The 22,115-nt window shown below is 37.7% G+C and overlaps 1 protein-coding gene across 6 annotated transcripts in view; it reads right to left on the reverse strand.

Moving 5' to 3' along the window:
• nalcn (sodium leak channel, non-selective) overlaps window positions 1-22,115 on the reverse strand; it is a 168,985-nt gene that overhangs the window by 4,333 nt on the left and 142,537 nt on the right. For all 6 annotated transcript variants that reach the window (XM_088604641.1, XM_088604616.1, XM_088604649.1 and 3 more), the window contains 20 exons: window positions 21,386-21,508; window positions 20,961-21,017; window positions 20,088-20,208; window positions 17,661-17,792; window positions 17,275-17,442; window positions 16,339-16,443; window positions 16,088-16,194; window positions 14,228-14,348; window positions 14,036-14,134; window positions 13,312-13,405; window positions 9,358-9,464; window positions 8,722-8,796; window positions 7,993-8,112; window positions 7,630-7,698; window positions 6,464-6,612; window positions 6,067-6,160; window positions 5,352-5,484; window positions 2,475-2,590; window positions 2,041-2,198; window positions 952-1,102 (listed from right to left, as the gene is read on the reverse strand). In XM_088604641.1, the coding sequence (XP_088460767.1) occupies window positions 952-1,102; window positions 2,041-2,198; window positions 2,475-2,590; window positions 5,352-5,484; window positions 6,067-6,160; window positions 6,464-6,612; window positions 7,630-7,698; window positions 7,993-8,112; window positions 8,722-8,796; window positions 9,358-9,464; window positions 13,312-13,405; window positions 14,036-14,134; window positions 14,228-14,348; window positions 16,088-16,194; window positions 16,339-16,443; window positions 17,275-17,442; window positions 17,661-17,792; window positions 20,088-20,208; window positions 20,961-21,017; window positions 21,386-21,508 (2,299 nt within the window). The remainder of the gene's footprint in view (window positions 1-951; window positions 1,103-2,040; window positions 2,199-2,474; window positions 2,591-5,351; window positions 5,485-6,066; window positions 6,161-6,463; window positions 6,613-7,629; window positions 7,699-7,992; window positions 8,113-8,721; window positions 8,797-9,357; window positions 9,465-13,311; window positions 13,406-14,035; window positions 14,135-14,227; window positions 14,349-16,087; window positions 16,195-16,338; window positions 16,444-17,274; window positions 17,443-17,660; window positions 17,793-20,087; window positions 20,209-20,960; window positions 21,018-21,385; window positions 21,509-22,115) is intronic.

Below are 22,115 nucleotides of genomic sequence, written 5' to 3' on the forward strand. Positions count from 1 at the left end.
ATGATTATTAGTTACTCCAAAAGAATTGGGATAGCAAAGTCAAAAGTGACTTCAGACATTTGATTGGTCAGTGCTTCACCACGCAACATGACGATGACACCAACGAGTTTCTCAGGAGAATAAAGGTGGCAAATCCTACTGTGCAGTATATTGGCCAAGTCAATCTCCAGATTGAAATGCAATTGCATTTTACATATTGTACTGAAGAAAGAACTGAATTCATTCAAAGGCACTGCAGCAAAAGCTTGGCAAAGCATGATTACACGAAGACTTTGATGAGCTCAGTAAGTCATAGACATCATGCAGTTATTGCCTCAGAGTTTGGCAACCAAGTACTAACTTTTACACTATAAAATGAATTATGTACCCGAGTCCTTATACTTTATTTGGAAGAAGTAGGTTAAACACAAAGTATGTGCTTGCTCCAATACGATCAAATGCAGACAGGGAATTATCCAAAATAATTTAGATATTTTGACATGATATATGTCAAATCCAAATGGTCAAAAAAGCTGTCTTTTCATAAGAAAATGATCTTTTTAGAATTATGGGGCTAATTGACCTTCTTGACTCTTGACAAAGAGTAGCCTCAGTGACCAGCCGGTAAAATAAGAAAATAAAAACAGGCTACACAATACAGACCTTTTAAGACCAAACCTAAGAAACAATGTGGTTATCTGTATGCATCACATAAACTATACAAGTCATCCATAATATAAATTCACAGGAGCAAGTAATGTGGCCACTGTTCTTTTGTGTGCGTATGCAGAACTTTAGAATGCAACTTTAATTCCAATTTTCTGACAGAGGCTGGACAAGTTCAAAACCATACCTCTAACAGGGAAAAAAATGGAAAATGTCTACATATTGTGATTTCGAAAAAAAATGTGATTGTATTTTCTGTGTTTTGGTGCAGTGCATCATTTGGCTATCAGCACAACTCCCACTTACAGCCCTGATGCGCTTCAAGCACTTTTTTAACCACATGCGTATAGTCTGCTTGGCAACCTCTTCCTCTATTGTGTACTCGAGCTGCTCCCGTGCCAGGAGTTCTTCCAGCTGAAGGCTCTTCCTGATGTCCACTGACCTGTAGGAGAGCATGCTGCAAGAGGTTGAGAGGGTCACTGACATGAAGGCAGGAGCATAACATCTGGTGACAAATGAACCATGAGTTCTAAATACAAGTGTCTATCTTCAGGACATTTTCTTCAGAATCTTCAGAATGTCTCTATCTTCAGAAATATAGATACCCTATTGTGAATTCTTGAACTTCATTGCTAATATAATTGAAAAAATTAGCTGTATAGGTAAAGTTACATACTGTACTATAATATGCCAATCCATCTACGTTAGAGGATAGTTCAGGAAGAAAGTGACATTATCTGCCAAGAAATTGAAAAGTTTGATTGAATTCAGTTGAAAGTTCAATTGAAAACATTGAAAAAATATAAAATGCAGCATGTAAAAAAAACAACCTGAATTCACTGATATACAATACAGTAAGCACTGTGGCTCTGGTTTTTAAAAAATGGGTAATGGTATCACGTTCATAAAATTAGGTTTTAAACTATTCACACAATGTGAATATAATTGATAAAGGTGGTGGATGTGTCTAAACCATACTCCTCAAGAAAAATTCAAGGTCAGGTGAGAGAATTGTTCCCCGCTGCTTTCTAGTGAATATGGTTCCGACAAGAACAACAGGTAAGATAAGTAACTATAAATGTCAGCAAAAACAAAAACAAAAAAAGCTAAGAAAAACCTAAAATATGTTAGTGGAATACTGTAAGTTTTCAGACCTGTGAACTCAATGTTTGGTAGAAGTATGTTTGCTTGGGAATTACAGCCATTTTTGTGACAGATTTGGTCGAGCTCACTCAAGTTGCTTGGGGATCACTTGTGGACAGCAGTTTTCAAGTCTTTCCACAAATTCCAAATATTATTTAAATATTTAAATCAACAAAATGTAAAAACCGTGCAAGGGGACAAATGTTTTTTTCAAGGTCCTATATGTGTTTCATTTTTAAGCATATACTGTACCTCAGGACATCGTGAAAAGTGACATCTCCGCCATTGTGTAACCTCTCCATCTCATAGCACATATGTTTAAACAGGAGCTTGTCCTTATCCAGGTCCACCTCCAGTCTCCCTCTCAGGAGCCGGAGCAGAAATTTAACTCGTGAGGTAGGAATTACACCCTAGTGACCATACAGGAAAAAAACAGATAGAACTTTATTGTTACTATTACAACAATGGAAGCTTGATTCTCCAATATCAACAAACTTAGCAGCAGACAATAACATCTGAATGAATGAAAACAGAAGAAGCTAATTCAAAATATATTTCACAGTCCGTTGGGGGGTTTCAGGATTAATGGATTTACAACAGTGCAGTTTCAAATTAACAACATTATTTAAATTTCAGAGTGAATATATCTGGTCTAAGAGAAAAAAAGTCATTAGAAGTTATCCTACCTCTCTTTTGTCATCAACCATATTCCAAATGATCTGAAAATGTCGCAGATCATTATAGCTCAGCAGCTGGTCCTCTTCAGTGGAGTAAAACAGGGAGAAATTCTCCACAATTATAGCTGAAAGACAAGTGAACCATCTGAGCCTATCTCAGGAGAAAAAGAGGCTTGAAGCATAGTGCAATTATGATTTCAAATATGGATAAATGACTAAATATAGCAAAAATCCCAGTGATAAGAATCTAAAAAAACTCCTTGGACTAAGTGTTCTGTTTTCCATTACTGGGTTAAAAGCAGCGTAATAAAATGATGTATTACAGTTTATTACAGCATTAACAATACACTGATGAAATGGAGGACAGTCTAATTGAAAATAGGACTGTTCAATGTTTATTTGACAAGGCTGAATATGAAAATGTATCCAAAAGTATGTCTACAGTATACAGATACATAATATTTATAGGTATAATAAATCTATAGTGATATACTGAGTATCAAAAGAAATAACTATGACGTCTGTTTTAAAACAAAATAAAGTATACATGTCATGAACACTGATGTTTTTGGTGTGCTTTTGATTAACTGATCATTCATGTGTGGCTGCAATACACTCTACTGATTTTGACTGATCCTTAAGCACTAAGTCACCTTTTAAGTGAGAGATAAAGTGATTTAATCTGTGGAATATCAAGATAGGTGAAAATCCAGAAAGGTACCAATTTGTCCCATTTAACAAGGTAAACATGCCTTCATGCCTTGGTACACTTGCTGTTTAGGGTACTCACAATTTCTATTCTGGCAAGAACATACAGACAAATACAGTCCACTGATAGCAGGTCATGATCCTGGAGACCATGGTTAATGTGGAGGTCCAAGTGAGATGGACTGGGCAGGGGTGCCTGGTTACAACTGATCTCCAATTTTAGAGATTGATTGAAAACAGACTGCAGAGTGCTATCAGTGCTATCAGTCCAACCCTAACTTCAGGTGGGATAGAGGAATGATTTGAATCAATATGATTGATTGGCTTATCCCCTTTCCTGAGGAAAATGACAAACTGATCATGAGGATAAGCATGTCAAAAACCCTCCACCTTTACGAGGAATGGGCCAGAGAACCGCTGCAAGGCTGAAGTTGGGGTGGAAGGAGATAAGCAAAATGAAACATGCAAGTGAGTCATAAAGAAATGTGATTTATACAGTACATAGGTAGGCAGAAGTGAATAAAATTATGATTTGATCTCCTCCAACACTGTAGTTTAAAACTTCAGTGATTCAGCCAAACCCTTATTTAAGGCCGAGCAGAGACTGGATTGAAATGATTTAAGCAACAAAGAGAGACCCCATTATGCTGATCATAATTCTTAAGTTAAGAGAACTAAATACAGACCATGATGGAGGAAAAGGTTAGAAAATTGAAAGAATAAAAGGGATAAGTCTAATAGTAGCCTTAGTGCCATGTTCAACTCAACCACAGATAATGTGGAGTTAGGGGTTTAATGCTCCAAACAATGTTGATTTAATAAGGGTAATGAAAGGGACTGCAATAACGTCTGAAGGAGGAGGATTCAGTGTATTGATCCAGAGCTAGACTCCATGAAGCCTCCCCACATGCAGCAAAACAGATCACAAAATGCAGCTGAGGAATGTGGAGTGTGATGGCGAGATTTCACGAAAACCCATGGGGCTCCATGACTTCCCAAGAAATTTGGGGGTCAGGGGCCCAACACCACATGATTCTGTATGCCAGGAAGGAAGGGAGGGGTACCCCCTGCCAGGACCGCAGCTGAAACATTCAAAGAAGCAGTACCAGGGGTGGTGAGAGTTGTGACTTAACATGAACCTGGACCCAACGTGAGCTACTGTACATGTTTGGACCTGCACAGGGGACAGAGCAAGATTCAGTGTCAGAGTAGGTGAGCAGTACAAGAAAAGCTCTGTGGAGGCGTGACACCATCAAGACTATCTGAGGGAGAACTGGGGGACTTGGAGGAAGTTGAATAGGAGTGACAGTAGATTGGACTAGCCGTTCAAGGGAGTGTCGAGTTCTAAATTCAGCTTCTGAACTGGACTGGAGTTCCATGACTTGCTGAGCTGGATGGAGCGCTGGGCACGAGTAAGACCATGCCCCATTCTCACCAGGGAGGAAAACATAAGTTGGAATAATTCAACTATTTGAAGCAATTTGTTCCTGTGATGGAATTCATATATTTGGACTAAAATTGATCAGCTAAATGGAGATTCAACCAATTAATAAGACAAGAAATTACATCTTCCCACAAAGATCTTCCCCCATTCTTCGATCCCTTGATGTTTCTCTGTTCAGTATCTAGATACTCCTGCCTGTGTCTTGCAATTTATCTTGTCTGGTGGGAAAGGTGGCCTTGAGTGTCATTATCCCTCCAGTGAGCTTATTTTATTTTTTAAATTGATTTCCTTCATCATTCAATCTTTTTATCAATCTCAATTTTCTCTCACAGTCATGAATGACACAATTTGTCCAGAAGACAAGCCATAAGCCAAAAAAGGAGTGCAAATTTATTAACATGTTTAAATTGTTTCTATATATTATTATTATTGAAAGTGTGGATGTCTCACTTCTAGAACTTTATTAATTCCCCGTGTCCTGAAGGAATGGGGATAAGTTAATTTCAGTAAACTTAATCTTTCTATGAATTGGAAAAAATAATCATTATTATGTATTTGCTTAACAGATGCACTTATCCAGGTCAACATCTAATATATTCAAAGATAACTGATGATTAGTAAAACAAAATGTAGCATTTCATTAAGGAATTGCCCTAATATTTATAGCAGAAAGGAAAATAAATTCATTAGTCATTTCTGTTATGTTCCTGGCTTTTACTACACAGCTTGCTTACCCACGAGCAAGTTCAGCATTATGTATGCAATAATGACATAGAAGGAGCAGAAGTATATGAGAGCTCCTGCATAGTTTCCACAGTCTGTCTCCCAATAACGATGTTTATCTGGAGTGCAGAAAGGTGGCTGTACCTGTGCAAAAAAAACAACACAAAACATGTACATAAATATTTAACTTGCACTAAAAGGTAAAGTGTGTATCTACAGTATACTGGCAGATTTTTACAAATGGTTGGCTGAAGTCCTTCATTTTAACTTCAGTTATGCTTTAGTACATAAAACAACTGATTTAGCAATAAATTATACACAAGGAACTGTTGCTAGGACCTTTTCACCTCCATCATCATCAGTATTTCTTTTGTTATTAACAATTCCATACAGGATGTTTTGGAATTAATTCACTTTTTCTTTGTTTAATGAACTTATCATTTACTAATTTAGAGTTTAGAGAAGCCAAGGCAGGAGTCATCTATTTTGTGTAGAATGTCGTCTATAGAAACTCAATGAATATACTACTGTATACATCTTAAAGATATACAGTATGCAAAGTGAATGCATTTACTCAGGCACATTTTAACTCTATAAACGACTTTACTTTGGATTGGAAGTATCTGCTGGTACATTAAAAACATTTAGAGACTTTATTAAAAAATTTTCAACTGCTGTAAGTAACACAGTTTTACTGATTAATGTCTTGTGCAAATCTCCCCTTACCATACAGTCATGCATAATCTTGTTCCAGTCTTCGCCTGTGACAATTCGGAAGAGAACAGTGATGGCTTTGCCAGCAGTCGAGAAATTTGCATGTCTGCCATTGGGAAACAAGACACATACATTAAGCTTAATGAGGATGAAGTGCATCTCTCTAGTCCAATTAACTGGGAGAAATAACCTGAATAAATAGCTTACAAAATTAATCTGCTACAGAGAAGAACTAAGTCTTTACAGTAACACTCCCTACCCTCATCAATGACACTTTTCTGGGTGAAGTTAACAAACTCCTACTGTTCGGCAGGCATCAAGGATAGCTGTGACAGTGCTACATGTCGCACGTTCTGCAAAGCAACACTGCCGTCAGCTGTCAAGACAGCTTAAAGAAGAGAATGCCAACCTGTTAATATTCTCTCCGTATTTCACCGTGCCAAACAAAACTACTCCCGCAAAGGCGTAGCACAGCAGCAACAGGAACATTCCCACTATGATGAAGAAGCTCTTATACATGCTGACAACCACTGTCAGCAGCAGCATTTTAAGTGTTACCTGTGGAGGGAAACATAAACATTCAATGACAACTTTTGGGAACAGTTTGTTTCTCAGAGCTGAGTAATGACGTTCTAGCAAGGCTTTTTTTACGTGTCCTTTCTATGTCTGTCCTCGTATGGCACCAGTAGAACAGAAAAACTGACTTTTCATATTTGTAATGCTCCCAAAGAATGATTTACAGATATGTGCAACCAATTAAGATGTTCCTAATTTATCAGTACAAATTTCAACCTATATTTGTATATAACCTTCAATTCACTTTTCATTGTCTTTTGTACAGCTGATTCAAACAGTGCAAGAGGAGTATATAGCAAAAGAATGCTTATCAGTGTTCAGAAAATATTTCAGACATTTAATGTTGTTCTCAAGATGATCATACTACTGTACTTGCCTGTGTAGTCAGGGTGCCCTACAACACCATATGCAAATGAGGAACCTGAATTACCCTTGGACAAGTAAAGGCCTAACATGAAAAATGTCATAAAGGCATAACAATCAGAAGGTCTATAAATCAAAAGAAAAACTCTGCCCCCTCAGACTCATTTTGTACTATTTTCGTCACTTAACATGTACTGGCCATAAAAGGAATAAACCCCTTAGTCAGACTGGGAACAAACCCCTGGTCATACTGGGAACAAACCTTAACCCTAGGCTCTGGTTCTCCCACCGCCCAAGGACATTATCCAATTCAGGAGGTTCAAGGAAAATTAATACTTTTGGGACTGGTCCCCAATACAATGGGTACTTGCTTATATTATACAGATCTGACAAACCTCTTACGCATTCCAAATGTGTGTATTGGTAAACCAAAAGGCCATACAGTACTTTGTAAAGAAAAGCTTCCTGCACTTGGTTCTTTATTACCTTTGAGCAGGCCTGTAATGCTACTATTACTGAAGAGTGAATGACTTTAAAGATCTAAAAGAGAATAAAAGTCATGGGGATGATCCACAGGAGGTGAACCCATGGGAAAAAAGAGTTACTTGTGTTTTCTTTTCAAAATGGTTTACTCACATGTTTCCCACAGATGGAAAAGAACCTGAACACTATAATGCAAGCTCCCATCATATAGGTATACTCATTCTGTAAAACACACAAAAAAATCATTTTCATTTCAGCACACATCCAGGTAAAGTATGTACTGAATGTACTGAAACCTTTTCCTTTCAGAAACTGATAAATACAGAATACATCTGGACTATACCATTTTCATGTGTACTGCAGGAAAACTATTGCAAAGATACACACAGACGCAGTATAGTATCTGCCCTTTCTTTTGTGTCACCGATAATTCAATAAATTAATGAATGTATTTTTTTAAGTGCTGGAAACCAATGTACAACACCCTTTCCGTTAGCTATGTACGAAAGTACCCACCAGTAAAGCAAAGTGAAGAATGACCCATATAACTCCAAGGGAGGTCACCAGCAAGTCATAACGGTTTCGTCTACTCTGCCAAAAACCAGCTGGTGACATGGCAATCAATTTCATTGTCACCTAGAATTGAAAACAGTAAAAATGAAAAATGTTATGATACTCTTAGATGGCATTTTTATTGCTATTATCACTGGCCAAAACACTGCAAGGCACATTTTACTGATTGGATTAGCTAATAGAACAAGTTATGGTTCTTCAGGGTCTGACGTGAGTTTCAGTCATGGGCCAATGGATACTGCAACAATATAGAGTATTCATTTTCTGTTTTAAAAGCTGCTATATTATTTAAAAAATATGTCTGTACAGACAGATACTGTACTGTAGGTCGAGCGATCTTTCATCACTTAACTATGGGAGTTGACTGAAATATGGTTTTGAAGTGTTCATCAACCAAGAAACATCTTTGACAAAACATTATTCCCAAGCCGAATGATAAAGCGGCTTGACGTACAGATGATATACAGTAAGTGAAGAGCGGCATAAGACCAATGCAGAAAATGGAATAGGCACATCTCAAGCACATCTTTCCCAGGTTTATTGGCTTTGTACACAAGTTGCGGATGTTCTGTGATAAAACCGATCACCAGCACTGTTTTGGGAGGTTGCTTGCCTTAATATAACAGCTGCCTAATAACAATCTTGAACTTTATTACAATCCAAGGGTCCTACCTCTAGAACAAAAATGAAGGTGAACACCACCGACATTGTTGCCAGGGGAACAGTCACTGGGTCGTCCACGTCCCACTGAAATACAGTATAAACATACCCTCATGAAATTGACATGAAATTCATGAAAGCACAGCACCATGCTGTACTGTACTGTTTGTACAGGTCTGATGTGCTGGTGGAACAACACAGACAGTATGTATTGTTTATCAACTGCGAGCTGAATCAGACAGCACTGAACCTTTTTCCATTGACACTACTAGACTGTTGCTGCCATAAGTTGAACATGTGGTATTTAGAATTTCATAAAGGCCATTTACCATCATCGAAGTTTTCCATGTATCACTTTTCAGCACATGTAAATGAAGGAAGAAGTATCCTTCTGTATACAGTACGTAATGCACCTTCTCTATTTACGAATTGGCAAAAAAGCACAATTATGCAGTAACAGCCTTTACTGCGTAGTATAACAGACGTTGGGCAGGTTTAACACGTAAACCCTAGTCTCTAGAAAGGCAGAAAGGGCAATGATGAATGATAGTCTGTTTTACATTAAAAACCTAACTTTTAACAGATTTCTATTCACAATGATTTTTAGATTGAAATAGCTCCTGTTTACAGTATTCCACTACACCATACCTTCACAGAGAGGAGAACAGATTGGGCAAGGACCAGGACTGCAATTGTCCTTTTAAAGAAGGGGTGCTGAGTGATGTCGTACATCTTAGCCCGGAATCCATCATTATCTGTAAACAAAAATAGCGAAAAGCCTTAGGGCAGTGAGGGATCAGGGTAAATATGAGGCAGTGCTTTGTTTGACTTAAAATACTTATGTTGATCGGATTGAATTTTCAAAATGTACCGTGCAGTAGCAAAGCTGATGACATTTCTGGAAACACCGCCTGGAAACAAATTCCAAACGAATCTGTTTACTAAATAATTCAATGATCTTTTCTCAGGAAGAAATCCCTTTTTTGTGTATACACTACACGTGGGGCATTAAAGATGCCATTATCCACATGTCTTTGGGAGTACCCTGATGTGGTTAAACTTTGGAAACTTTGTATTTGTCCATTGCTCCAAACAAGGATATTCCTTGCTCTCATCTAATACTCTTACTAGATAGGCACTCTATAATTGGGATCTCACAGTAGCAGAAATGGATCTGGTTGGCTGGACAGAAAATATGTTGGCACCCACTTTATGTTGATTCTCTTCTCCGGCACCACTAGATCCTGGGCTGTCTTGAAATTGTTAATACAGACTTCTTTACTGCTCAGATCCCTGGTGAAAATACCTGGGAGGGGGTACCACGAATGGCGGGGGTTGAAAAGGCATAATATTTTGTTCTTATTTGTTCTGGTTTTGGAAAATAAAAATGCTTAAAAATTGGTTCACCAACAAATGTGGCAAAACAGGATTGGACAATGCAATCTGGGAGAAAAAACATTAGCATCTTCATTAAACGTTAATGTACCAAAGACTGTGGAAAATGTACTGTACTGTATATGCAAAAAAAATCTAACTGTAAAAACGTCCTCCTCTTATTCAAGTAATTTCATGAAACAAATGTAGATTAAATGCTTTGATTTGGGCTGCTAGCAGTGAATTTAATTTTTTCATACCTCATTACTTTTTAATTAGAACAAAAGTATGAGTATTACCTGGGGCATTTGTGCACTTTTTCTACACTTTTCTCACTTTTAATTTTTCTTTTTGCCCCTTGTGCTGGCATTTTTCATACAGTCGGGAACTAGCCAGACAGCTGCACTGAGGGGGAATGAACTGCCAGAGACAGGGAATTCATTGTAAAAATCATGCACAGTACTAGTTCCTCTGCCTCGATGCCTGCTTCATGGTATTTCAGCACAACAGGGATCTTCTGTGTTGAGCTTTGGGATTTACACCTCCCTCTATGCCTTGCTCGGTTTTTCTCATGTGCACAGACACCCATGTTGCAGAAAGCACCAGCAGCACTAAAGAAAAAATCAATTTTAATGCTTTACGCTATTGAGACCATTGGAAATGCAAGTGTTGCTTTAGAAATAAGTAAATAATGAAAAAGTAAACATTTTTTTCTTTTAAAAAAGAAAGTCAAATTGTAGGCAAAGATTGTGTGAGGTTTAACAACTTTTGAGATAGCTTTCTAGCCTTTTAAAGTGGCTCATTAAAGAAATGCTACCTTATGCATAATTCCAAAATTATGTTCAATTCTTGTTGTGTTTATATGCAAGATATTTCATATTTTAAATACGTAAATTGTTATTTTTTATGGCTTTAAATCCCTATCTGTAATCCCTTATCTACGGGTGCGGTCTGTCCCACTATATTTTAATTGTTAGTACCAGCAAGAAAAAAAGCAAGAACAAATTTCTAGTGTGGTCTGACAAATTTCTAAATGGTCTAATGTGGTCAATGGAGTACAGGTGAAAAAGGATACATTAACAATACTTTGATGTGAAAAAGTAGGCTATAGTTATTAGTAACATAAGACATCAGCATTAAGCAGCAGTTAGGACTCTAAACTAGACAGTTTTGGGTTCAAATCCCAGATGGGATACCGCTGTTGTACACTTGAACAAAGCACTTCTTTCAAATTACTCCAGTAAGGAGTATAAATACATGGTATTATATTTCATGAACTAAGTGTAAATAAGAACGTTCTCACTTGACTTAAATGATCAAATAAAGCATTGAATACATTAAAAGCATGTGGATAGCATCAGAGACAAAGCACATGTGCAGCTATAACCTTCTGGATTAACATGCAAAAAAATGAACACAATGATTTAAGATAATGAAATGTCTCACTTGTGTCTCACTAAATAAATCCTGTAGTCTAACTTAAAGAAATTCTCAATAGTCTAAAAACTAATTTAAAGTTCCAGCGGCCCCTCTAAATTACTACTGCGTATGTGTGCAGACTGAAGGGAGAGAGACGACACTTACAGTATATTGTATATGTCAATAAAGTGTGTGTCAATAATGCTTTGACAGGAGAGTGAGCCATGGCCATCCAATCATGCAGAAGTGAATTATGGGACCCCAGCCTGTCCCGTCTTGACCAGACAATGACCTCTGCTACCCAGGAGGTTAGAGGAAGAATGTCAAAAAATCTGACATGTGTGCTGGCGAGGAGTCCTCAGAACTGCTCCTGAATGACCCTGAAATTGACGGGCAGAAGCTTGGGGCTTGTCTTGAGCTGTCATAGAATATCTGACTGCATTTAATGGCTGAATGGCTGTAAAAGCTAACATCCCCAGAAGCCCTTCAAACAATACCTGGTACAGTATTTCTGCATTACCCCTGCTTTAGCCAAAATTAGCCAAAATGTGGAAGGCGTTCCTAAGGAGGGAATTGTTGTAGATATTAAGGATTAAAGATATATTATAGCACTTCAAACTTTCATAGAAAATCTTTCATGTGAAAAGACAAATTCCTAATTCAATAAATTGTATATGGCTAATACACTGATCTTATCTTATCTTATCTTATCTTATCTTATCATACCCTAAGCTGGTAGCTTAGACATTACACATAGATAGAAGCTGTTCATCTAAATTCCAACTGTGATACTGTGCTGTATGTTGTCTGTAGGGCATTTCATTTTTGGAAAATTAATCTGGTTTGAATAAATCTGTAAGCATCTTTTAAAAAAGAGCTCTTTAAACCTTTATGATAACCCTATAGTGCTCTGTAAAGAAAAAAAAGTACATAAATCTATGTTTATAACTACGAGATTTCACCTTCACTGTATCCCTCGGGGCTGGGTCTGCTTTATGATGCCAAATTCTGAGCCATATCTCAGTCTGCTTTCAGCCTTGGGAACTAAATTTATATTCAACACTTTAACAAGGCCAGCTTACAGTACGTTTATATAGAGTGTTTCATTTCATTTGAATGAAAACATGCAGTTATCCATCCATCCATTAACAGAAAGAGGTTAAGCACAAGGTGAGACTGGTTGTGAGCTCATTGCAGGAAGCCACACCAACACATAGGCCTGTGCAGAACAAAAAAGCCTAAACAAGCAAGCAGATCAATTACTGACACCAATAAGCACTGGTAATTAAGGGCCTTGCTAGAACAACAACTATCAGACACAGGGGCACTCAGGATCAGGAGAGAGAACTACCGATTTAAGGCTCTTACACTGCAAGTAATAAATAATGTAACATAAGAACCCAAAGGAAATTTATCTTCTCTTTACTTGTGTATGAGGTCAGTCGTGAAAATCTAAGAGATGTATTGCATTGAGTACAAGATTTGAAAGATAAAATATGCACAGTATAGAGCATTCTAACCAAACCTGGAGCACATTATTGAAAAAAATATATTTGTGATAAGAAGTAAAAACAACATGAAACATACAAACTGCCTACAGGGAATCTTAAATTGGCATCCACATACAGTACATGAGTTTGGAGTTTAATTGGGTTGTTTTTCCATTAGGAGGGACACTTGGTCTCAACACTGGAAACCTCCTAACACTGCACAGCAAAGAACACAAGTGTATAAAGTCAAAGTAATTCACAGCACACACACTGCACCCAGAAAAGCTTCTGTCAAGCAGAATTAGCCTGGCAAACTCACCTGGGCGGGGAGGAAGATGGAGAGGCTGAGCGATCTTCAACCTGCTCTTCAGATCCTCCCATCTTCTCTGATCCACAGTCAGCAAAGCTGTACCCTAGAGATAGTGAGGAAATTGAGGAACTCGGGTAACAACATCACTGCACACCTACATAAAGATCCAAAAAAGGTCTCACGATAGGACTCAATATCTAAGATTGTTCACTTATTTTAAAGCTTAAGTGTTTATATTTGTGCAATAGAGCAATTTTTTTTTTTTGGGGGGGGGGTGGTGGGTGGCATTCTTAAAAAGGGACATCTAGCCAAGAAAGTAACAAACACAGTTCTTTACTTTACTAAAAGTAATGAGAGGAGGCATTAACCTCATCAAGCCCATTTTGTAGTTAGTAGTTAGTTGATCCAAGAATCTCCTCCTTCTTTCTTGAAAGAAGCCAGAGTTATCAACTTCAACAAAATTACTGGGTAGCTTGTCCCATACTCCCACACACATTTTGGGGGAGTTAAAAAGGATGAATTTTAAATGCACTCTACTCTAGGTTCCACTTGTGCCATAATTCCTTATTCGGGTCTTTCCTTCAATAGACAGCAAAATGCATACATATATACTGTAAACCTTATTCCTAGCTCTTTTCTACTAACAGTGCAATATAATGCCTACAGTACCATCCAGCCTTCCATGAAACCCAGTTGTATATGGAGAGATGAGTACACAGGGTTTAGCACTTGCCTTGTTTTCATTAAAATTAGCAATCACCACACCAACGAAGAGCGTCAGTCCAATCATGCAGCCGAGAAACACAAATACATGGATATAAATACCATGGATCTGTGTAGGAAACAAACAAATGTTACTTTCTGTGGTAGACAGGTTGTAAGATACAACATCCGATGGTTTAGAGGTAGAAAGTTTCTTTTTTACCGGGCCCACACGGTGGATGATTACATCCCTGACCTCCACCCAGCCCTTTAGGGACAGCACTTCGAAGAGTGCCAGCATGGCATTGCCCACATTGTCAAAGTTGAAATTACGTGGATTTGCCCTGGGGAGAAAAGGATAATTTTTTGGTCATGCTTTTATTCAAGAAGCACCTCAAATCAAATTAAGTAGCTTTGAAAATGTTGGATCGGATAAAATCCCCCAAAATGTAACCTTACCTATATAGAATGGATGGAAATTTAATTTTTGAGTAAGGTAATATAGTAATAATGTTTTCTACCAAACCTCTCTGAAATGTAGAGTTTATTAATGTATGCACTGCAATTTCACTGCTATCTCCCTATTGTATATTCTCTGCTATATTCTCACCTATAATGCCGAGCTTTAAAAAAGAGGAAGATTTTACTTGTCGGACAACAACTGATCAAACACTACAGTATTCTTTTATGAGGACTTTAGGATTTGTCAGAATGTAATGTGGTTATAGATGAAGGATTGATAAATACACAAGGAAAAAAAAGTTGTGATGTGAAATTACTGAAATGGGGCAGCTGCATTCCTTTTGTGTTTATAAGAACAAAACCATTGCTTGAGGCTATCAAAAACAATTTGTTAGGGAATGCATTCACAGTCTTTAAATAGCAACAAAACAACAAGTACTTAGCACAGATTTCTTTTCCAATGTCAATATTTCTGTGTCACTGTAATACAATAGGAAAATAGAAAATTGCCCATTGTATTACATTCATTGCCAAAAGTCTTTCTTTTTTCTTCTTTTCATAAGAAATTTATAAGTATGAGAAAATGTCTCATTTTGCTATTCTGACATATTTTGATGTTTTTATTATTCTCCCCAGGACTCCTTCAGTGCATAGGGACATATTCATAAGATTATGAACAAATTAACAGCTAAGCTTTTCTAAAGATTAAAAAAAGACATGAAACAGCCTTTTAGTTGAACAACATATCCATCAGACTGTCACAAGCTGTCATAAATGAGATGTAATTTATGGGATTTTCAGAAAAGGGTTTTACTGTCTGCATAAAATCTGTGAAGAATCCCATGGCTCAGTTAGTGAAGTGTCATTCTTCGTTGATACTGTATAAAAGCATTTTTTTGCCAGCAGCCATATCACCCTGCAACTGGCAACTCACTGAAGCTAAGTAGGTATGAGCCTGGTCAGTACCAGTACCTGGGAAAAACTAAGGTTGCTGCTGGAAGAGGTGTTATTGGGGCCAGCAGGGGGCGCTCACCCTGTTGTCTGTGTGGGTCCTAATGCCCCAGGGACACTATACTGTAAAAAGATGCCATCCTTCGGATAGATGTAAAACCAAGGTCCTGACTCTCTGTGGTCTTTAAAAAATCCCAGGGAGTTTCTCGAAAAGAGTAGGGGTGTTAACCCGATGTCCTGGCCAAATTTCCCATTGGCCCTTACAAATCATGGCCTCCTTATAATTCCCATCTATGGATTAGCTTCATCACTCTGTTTTCCTCCCCACTGATAGCTGATGTGTGGTCAGCGTTCTGGCGCACTATGGCTGCAATCGCATTATCCAGGTGGAGCTGCACATTGGAGATGGTAGAGGGAAGTCCCCATTACCTGTAAAGTGCTTTGAGTGGAGTGTCCAGAAAAGCGCTATATAAGTGTAAGCAATTATTACTATTATTATTATTTCTCTAGAGGAACTTCCATTAGCAACCACATGCAGTGGTTTATACCAGTTTTGCAATCTCCCCACATCACCCAAATAATGTATTGTTTACACACCAATTCAAATAAGGTTAAAAATTCAAATTACAGTAAGACAGAGTGAAAGGTCCAAGAAAGGGCAGTGACTTACCAGACACGTGGAACCCAAAATCCAGGTTTCCTTTCTCCAGGTCGCAATTTTAAATTTAAGTTTTTTGAGACGCTTACATTTATTCTGAATATACCATAGCAGTCCTCCTGCAGTAAGTTTATAAAGAAGAACATGTTATCACCACCTGACTGCCAAAAACACAACTCATTATTGCCTAACTACACAATGTGTTAGGTGCAAGGTTACTGTATATGTATTCAGAACAGACTTGAAAAAGGACTTGCACTCACCCGTCTTGTGATACGTGGATCATTGCACTTGGCAAGTTTTCCTGCAAAAAGTTGAACACCGAAGCTTGCAAAGACGAGCATTAATGTCAGCAGCAGGATGGAGACCTAAAGAAGGTACAAAGATATGTGAAAGCTTTCATTTCACAGGAATGAACAGGAATGCAAATGTTCAAAATTTTTTTTCCAACCAGTAGGAACCCCAAGTGGTTCCATCACAGCGAGAAGCACTGTAGGAAGCAAAAGCTAATGGGAGAATTGGATTTCAAAAACTCTTTCGAAAACATTCCAGTGCATTTGACTTCATGCTAATTGTTAACACAAGACAAAGAAAAACAACGAGAAAGCCAACTGAGAATGTAGTAAAGTTTTTTTTTTCGAATTTACAATCATCTTTCTTTTGAGTCTGAACTTGCCAATTGCTACACCACTAGAATGCTAGCAACGGCCCAAGAGAGATGAAGTCAACAAGCCATGAGCGTGCTTCCGTTTTTAGCAGCACAGCGACGTGTCAGACGGGGGATGGAAACAGCTCTCACTGATAACACCACAGCCATGCAGACTCCGGAATAGTGACAGGAGCGGCTTGTTTGCAGCTAACCCAGGATTCCCCAAGCAACATCATTCTGCTCAACTCTGATGGTGTGCGGCAAAGCATGTGCATAGTCTCCTAAGGCTCTAGAACCCTGGTGATCAGTGGCTCAGCCAGCAACCTTCAAGCTTTAGGGTGCATCCTGAACTTTACAGTTTAACAGGATAAGCCTCATCCGAGCCTAAGACCTCCAAAGTTAGTAAAAAAAAACAATTTCCACCAGCATGAATCAAATCCCTATATCTGACAGAGTTTATGGAATAGAAGTGCGTGTAAAAGATGCCCATGAGTAAAACATCAGTATGACAGATCACTGCATGTAGTCTTGATCATCCATTTGTACTCACCAGGAATATTTCCTTAAATCCACTGAAGAGCTCCCTCACCACCTTCCTCATCTGGGGGACGAGTTTGAAGATGCGCAGCGGTCTCAGACACCTCAGCATCATCAGCAGCTGGGCACCAGACTCAGGAGGCACATTGGCAGGCATCCAGCAGAGGAAGATCAGACTGACCTGGAGGAAAGGCACCGCAGAAAACAACTGAAAATCAAGGCACGGTCCTTCATTTTGCTCTACCCAGATACATGCCGGTCTTTCACAAACATCCTCATTGTTGTAATACAGCACTAGCTCTATATGAAAAGGTGTCATTAAACTGTATTATACTAAAGGTCACATTAAATTGTGAAGCTTGGTTAATGATCGCTTCATAAGAAGAAAGTAATTCTTACCAAATAAATGAATATATCCATAACTCCACCAAAGTCTCTAATGACAGCTGTAGGTGTAAAGAATAGCCCATCTGCCATGATCTTCAAATTGAGCTCAATACTCATAAAAATGACAAACACATATTCCGCAATCTGCAGAGAAGACAATAGTTATACAGACACATAAATCTACATATTAACTACTTTATAATAGCAGTGAAGAACTGTTCCCTTTTAATTGCAGCGTTACTGTATAATACTGTGCATGTCAATATGAATATGCAGAGGTATTGAGTAATCTGTCATTCCGCCCTCTAAAACACAACTGTTGCAATTAAGTTTAATGGAGTTTCAAATTTACATCTGGTAACAAGAACAGTATTTTTGTTCAATTGCCCATATATTTAAAAGTCAAGTAGAGGTTAAGGGGGTATGGAGAAAACCAGGACAGTAGTGTCCATCACACAAAGCTATTTTTGCCATTCCTCTAACCTGCCCCAAACAAGGTAATGGTTTATCTATGCCAGTTGCAGGAAGGCCTGTACTGCTTTGGGCAAAACTATTCACATACAGTAATATAATCAAAAACAAAATTCAGGTTTTTAGTCATCAATGTTAATGCTGTATTAATTTTATTGTCAGGAATATTTGTCCTATAGCGTTTGAAATATATTTCCTTTGACATATGTACAGTCAGATACAGCTTACATACTCTGTGCCTCATCTACTGACTCTAATTGTTCTATGTCTGGAGAGGCGAGGATCGTTTTTATTGTTTTGGGCAAAATTATTCATATATCATCGAAAAACATGCTATTGTATGTTATCAACATACTGTAAAAATAAGAATACTAGTAATATTTGTATGGCAGTGTTTGACACTTATTTGTTTTGACATGTGTACTGCCAGATATAGTTTATGCTATCTGCCTTCCCTACAGACACTTTGATCACCTTCTAGGGTTGTAAACTACTGTTTCTTGGGGATTAAACATAGTGTACAAAATCCACTAACTTCCTATTAAATGTATTATTCAAAAATGCATTCAAAGAAAAAAGTACAGATGTCTGTTGCAGATTGAATGCGCCTTGACTCAAAAAAATCAAAACATTGTTTACAGAACTCAAAATATGGTGAGTCGTCATAGACTAGAAGCAGGCAGAATAGTTTGAAAGAGAAAGAATCATGAGACAGTGCATGTTGGGGCTTTATGCTCAATCTATATCTGAAGAGGATTGTTTCCTCTGATAAACCTAGTAGTTTCATTTGTCCCTCAAATGTCTGGATATTGTTGCCTTTCAGGCTCAGGATCTTTCTGGGTCCTCTTTTCTTTGATAATGGTCTCTTTCTCGCTTGACAGGGCATGTCTTCTTAATGAGACAAAATACTCATGCTTAATGACAGCTTTCATGAGCTCAACTCGTAACAGCTGCTAAACTGATTAGTACAGTAGCTAGTAGAACTGATGGAGTGTTACTAGCTACAATATTAGATCAGTGCTACTAGCTACTAATCAGTTTGGGCATGCTTTAGGGTTAAGAAGTTTCAGTGAATAGCTTATGCATATCATTCCTCTCATTAGTGTTCCATTGCCATCGCATTTCCATACCCATCCATTCTCTAACCACTTTATGCAGCTCATGGTCACGGGGAGCTGAAGTCTATTCCAGTAAGCAAATGGTGCAAGGCAGGATACACCCTGGATGGGATGCCAGTCCATCACAGGGCGCACACACACACACAAACACACACATGCACACACTCACACCAGCGCCAGTGTTTTCCAGAAGCCAATTAAACTACCAGTATATCTCAGGAGTACGGGAGGAAACCGGAGAACCTGAAATAACGCGTGCAAACACAGGGAGAACATACAAACTCTACACAGGCACAGTAGCACCCCAGGAATTTAACCTGGAGCCTCAGCACTGGCAGGCAACAGCTGACCAATGTACGACTATGCAGCCCCTATTTGCATATCCATTACAGTACATGCTAAAGAACCCATCATCTGAGCTTTAAGAAGTTTTTGCTGCCATGTGTCCTTTGCTGCTAGATGTGGTTTGTTAATACAGTGTTGTTAGGCGGCAGGCAGTTACATTTTGGCTCAGCTGATTTTATAGCATAATAACTGTTTGTGAATTTGACTGACTGTGTCTTAAAAGTGTTTTAAAAAATCTGTAAGACATGACCTCCGTAAACACACAATTAAAACTACTGTATTTTGAAGGTAGGTGGGTCCCTTTTCAGGCCATAAAGGCCCATGGGAAAGGGAAGGCAAGGGCCACCATTTTACTCTGAGCATCCGACACTGGAGGTGGAGGTGACGTGGTCAGCATCACGCTCCGTATATTTTGAAGAACACATGCAAATAAGCCAACTGGCATTATACATTTCCATTACATGTTCATCACATATGAGGTAGTGAACAAAGAGCACTCACTTACCTGTAAAGTGGGGACATGCATTACTCTTGTGAAGGGAGACTCAAACATCATGGAAATGCAGGAGCAGATTGTCACAACTATCATCACCCAGTCTAGGTAAGTGACCAAGCCAAAGAGATCACTACAACAAATCATACAGTACATGGTCAGTGACCAGAAAAAACCCCAACAGAATTAATAAAATAATATTTGTTTCACTATTGTACAGACATGTATTAACTGATATTGACTTAATTAGCTTTTTATACACTGTATAATGACCTAATGTCTTCTTGTACTGTGAAACAAAGCTTTGTAGGATTCTGCTACAGCCCACAACTCTCTTCTGTGTCACCCTCCATTGCTGTTCTTTTCCAAACACTTTACTCCAGAGGTGGGTCACCTCCTAAAAAACCTTGTTCCTCCTAAAAAACCTTTCAGATATTAGTATCTTTTTTAGTTTAGTCTCAAGTACTAGTAATAGTTCTTTCAAAGGAACACCCAAGCCACTTCTAACTGTGGCTGCAGAAATGTCCCCCCTCACATTTGAATAAAAACATATACTGTATTTTCTGTAATTTAGAGCACGTTTTGCACTTTGGTTCTCAAAGCTGAAAACGTTTTCTCAGCAGTTCATTAAACAATTTCAGCTTGTATCAGTAAGTAACGAACAGGAAGAGGAAGATGTGACTCAAAGGACGTACTGTATACCTGAGGTACAAAGTCCATAAGTTACATCACACAAGAGACTATGTTTCCATGTAATAATGAGGAAAGTGGATGCAAGTTCTGCTTCTACTGCTCTATTGAAGTATAAAATGTAAGTGTCAAAAATAATATAAGAAAACAACACACTTCAGAAATAATAAATTGGAAGTGACTTGTAGAACTTACTAGAGCTGGTGGTACTTGGTGTTTTTCACTGCCCCTGTAATGGGATCTGTTTTTGAGCTGCACACAAAACCATAGTAAAAAAATGTAGTAAGAAACTCATATAGTTGACAGAAAGTCATACAGGGGTGACAATATAAGGAAGGAAAACCAAAATACTGAAATATTATCAATGATTCCAATCCTGAGAATTGGAATGTAAGTGTTTAACACTTAACAATAGTGTTTCAAAAACAATTTTGGTCATATACTGTACATGTAACACAAATCAATAGTTGGTTTGATCAAAGGCTGCTGGAGGCCTGCTTCTAACAATATATTTAAAGGTAAACTAAAGACAAAAAATATAATTATTTTCATGTTGGTCATTTTCATATTAAAATTTCTCTATTGAAGCAAATAACACATACAAAAAAACATATACTTACGCATTAAAACGAGCTCGCACTATTACCCTGCAGAAGTTTCTAAATCGATGTTCTCGTCCAACTATGAACAGAGGTTTATCGAAATATGGATGATTTTCACGCAGTTCTTCTTCTTGGACTTTTCTTTAAAGAAAAGTGGCAAAAATGTAATACTAATGTAACAGTTTTTGCTAAATTAAAGCTTTTCAGGTTAATTTCTTAAAAAGAACATCAACATTTACCATTCATCTTCATCTTTTCTTTGCAATGTTTCCAAGTCAAGAAATACGTATGTAAGAACATATTTCCCTAATTTGAATGAAAAACGTATCTTATTAAAATATTATTATAATATAAAATAATATTTAGAATTTATTATTATGAAAAATTATTAATTGTTATTATAATCAATTAGAATATTAATTGAGGTTAATTAACCTCACTCTCTTTAGCTGTGGGATTACAGGTGACATTTATGTTATCTTAATTGTTTGGAAAAATGTCAAATTAATGCAATACAACTATTTACTGTTTAACAAGTGCAACATATCCTTATAACTCCTTTTTCCCCCTCAACAAATTGCTGCAATGTTGAGTCTACACATGCTTGAACAGAATTTCAGTGTTTTGGGAAGAAGGAATCGGACATTAACATCTCCTGATACAATTTAAAGAAGTATAAAAATGATGATAATGAGGAATTATCGCGCTCTAATTAAATACAGATACTGTAACACATTAGAAATGAAGA

This window comes from Lepisosteus platostomus, chromosome 2, assembly GCF_059453375.1.
Source record: "Lepisosteus platostomus isolate fLepPlt1 chromosome 2, fLepPlt1.hap1, whole genome shotgun sequence".
Lineage (NCBI taxonomy): Eukaryota > Metazoa > Chordata > Actinopteri > Semionotiformes > Lepisosteidae > Lepisosteus > Lepisosteus platostomus.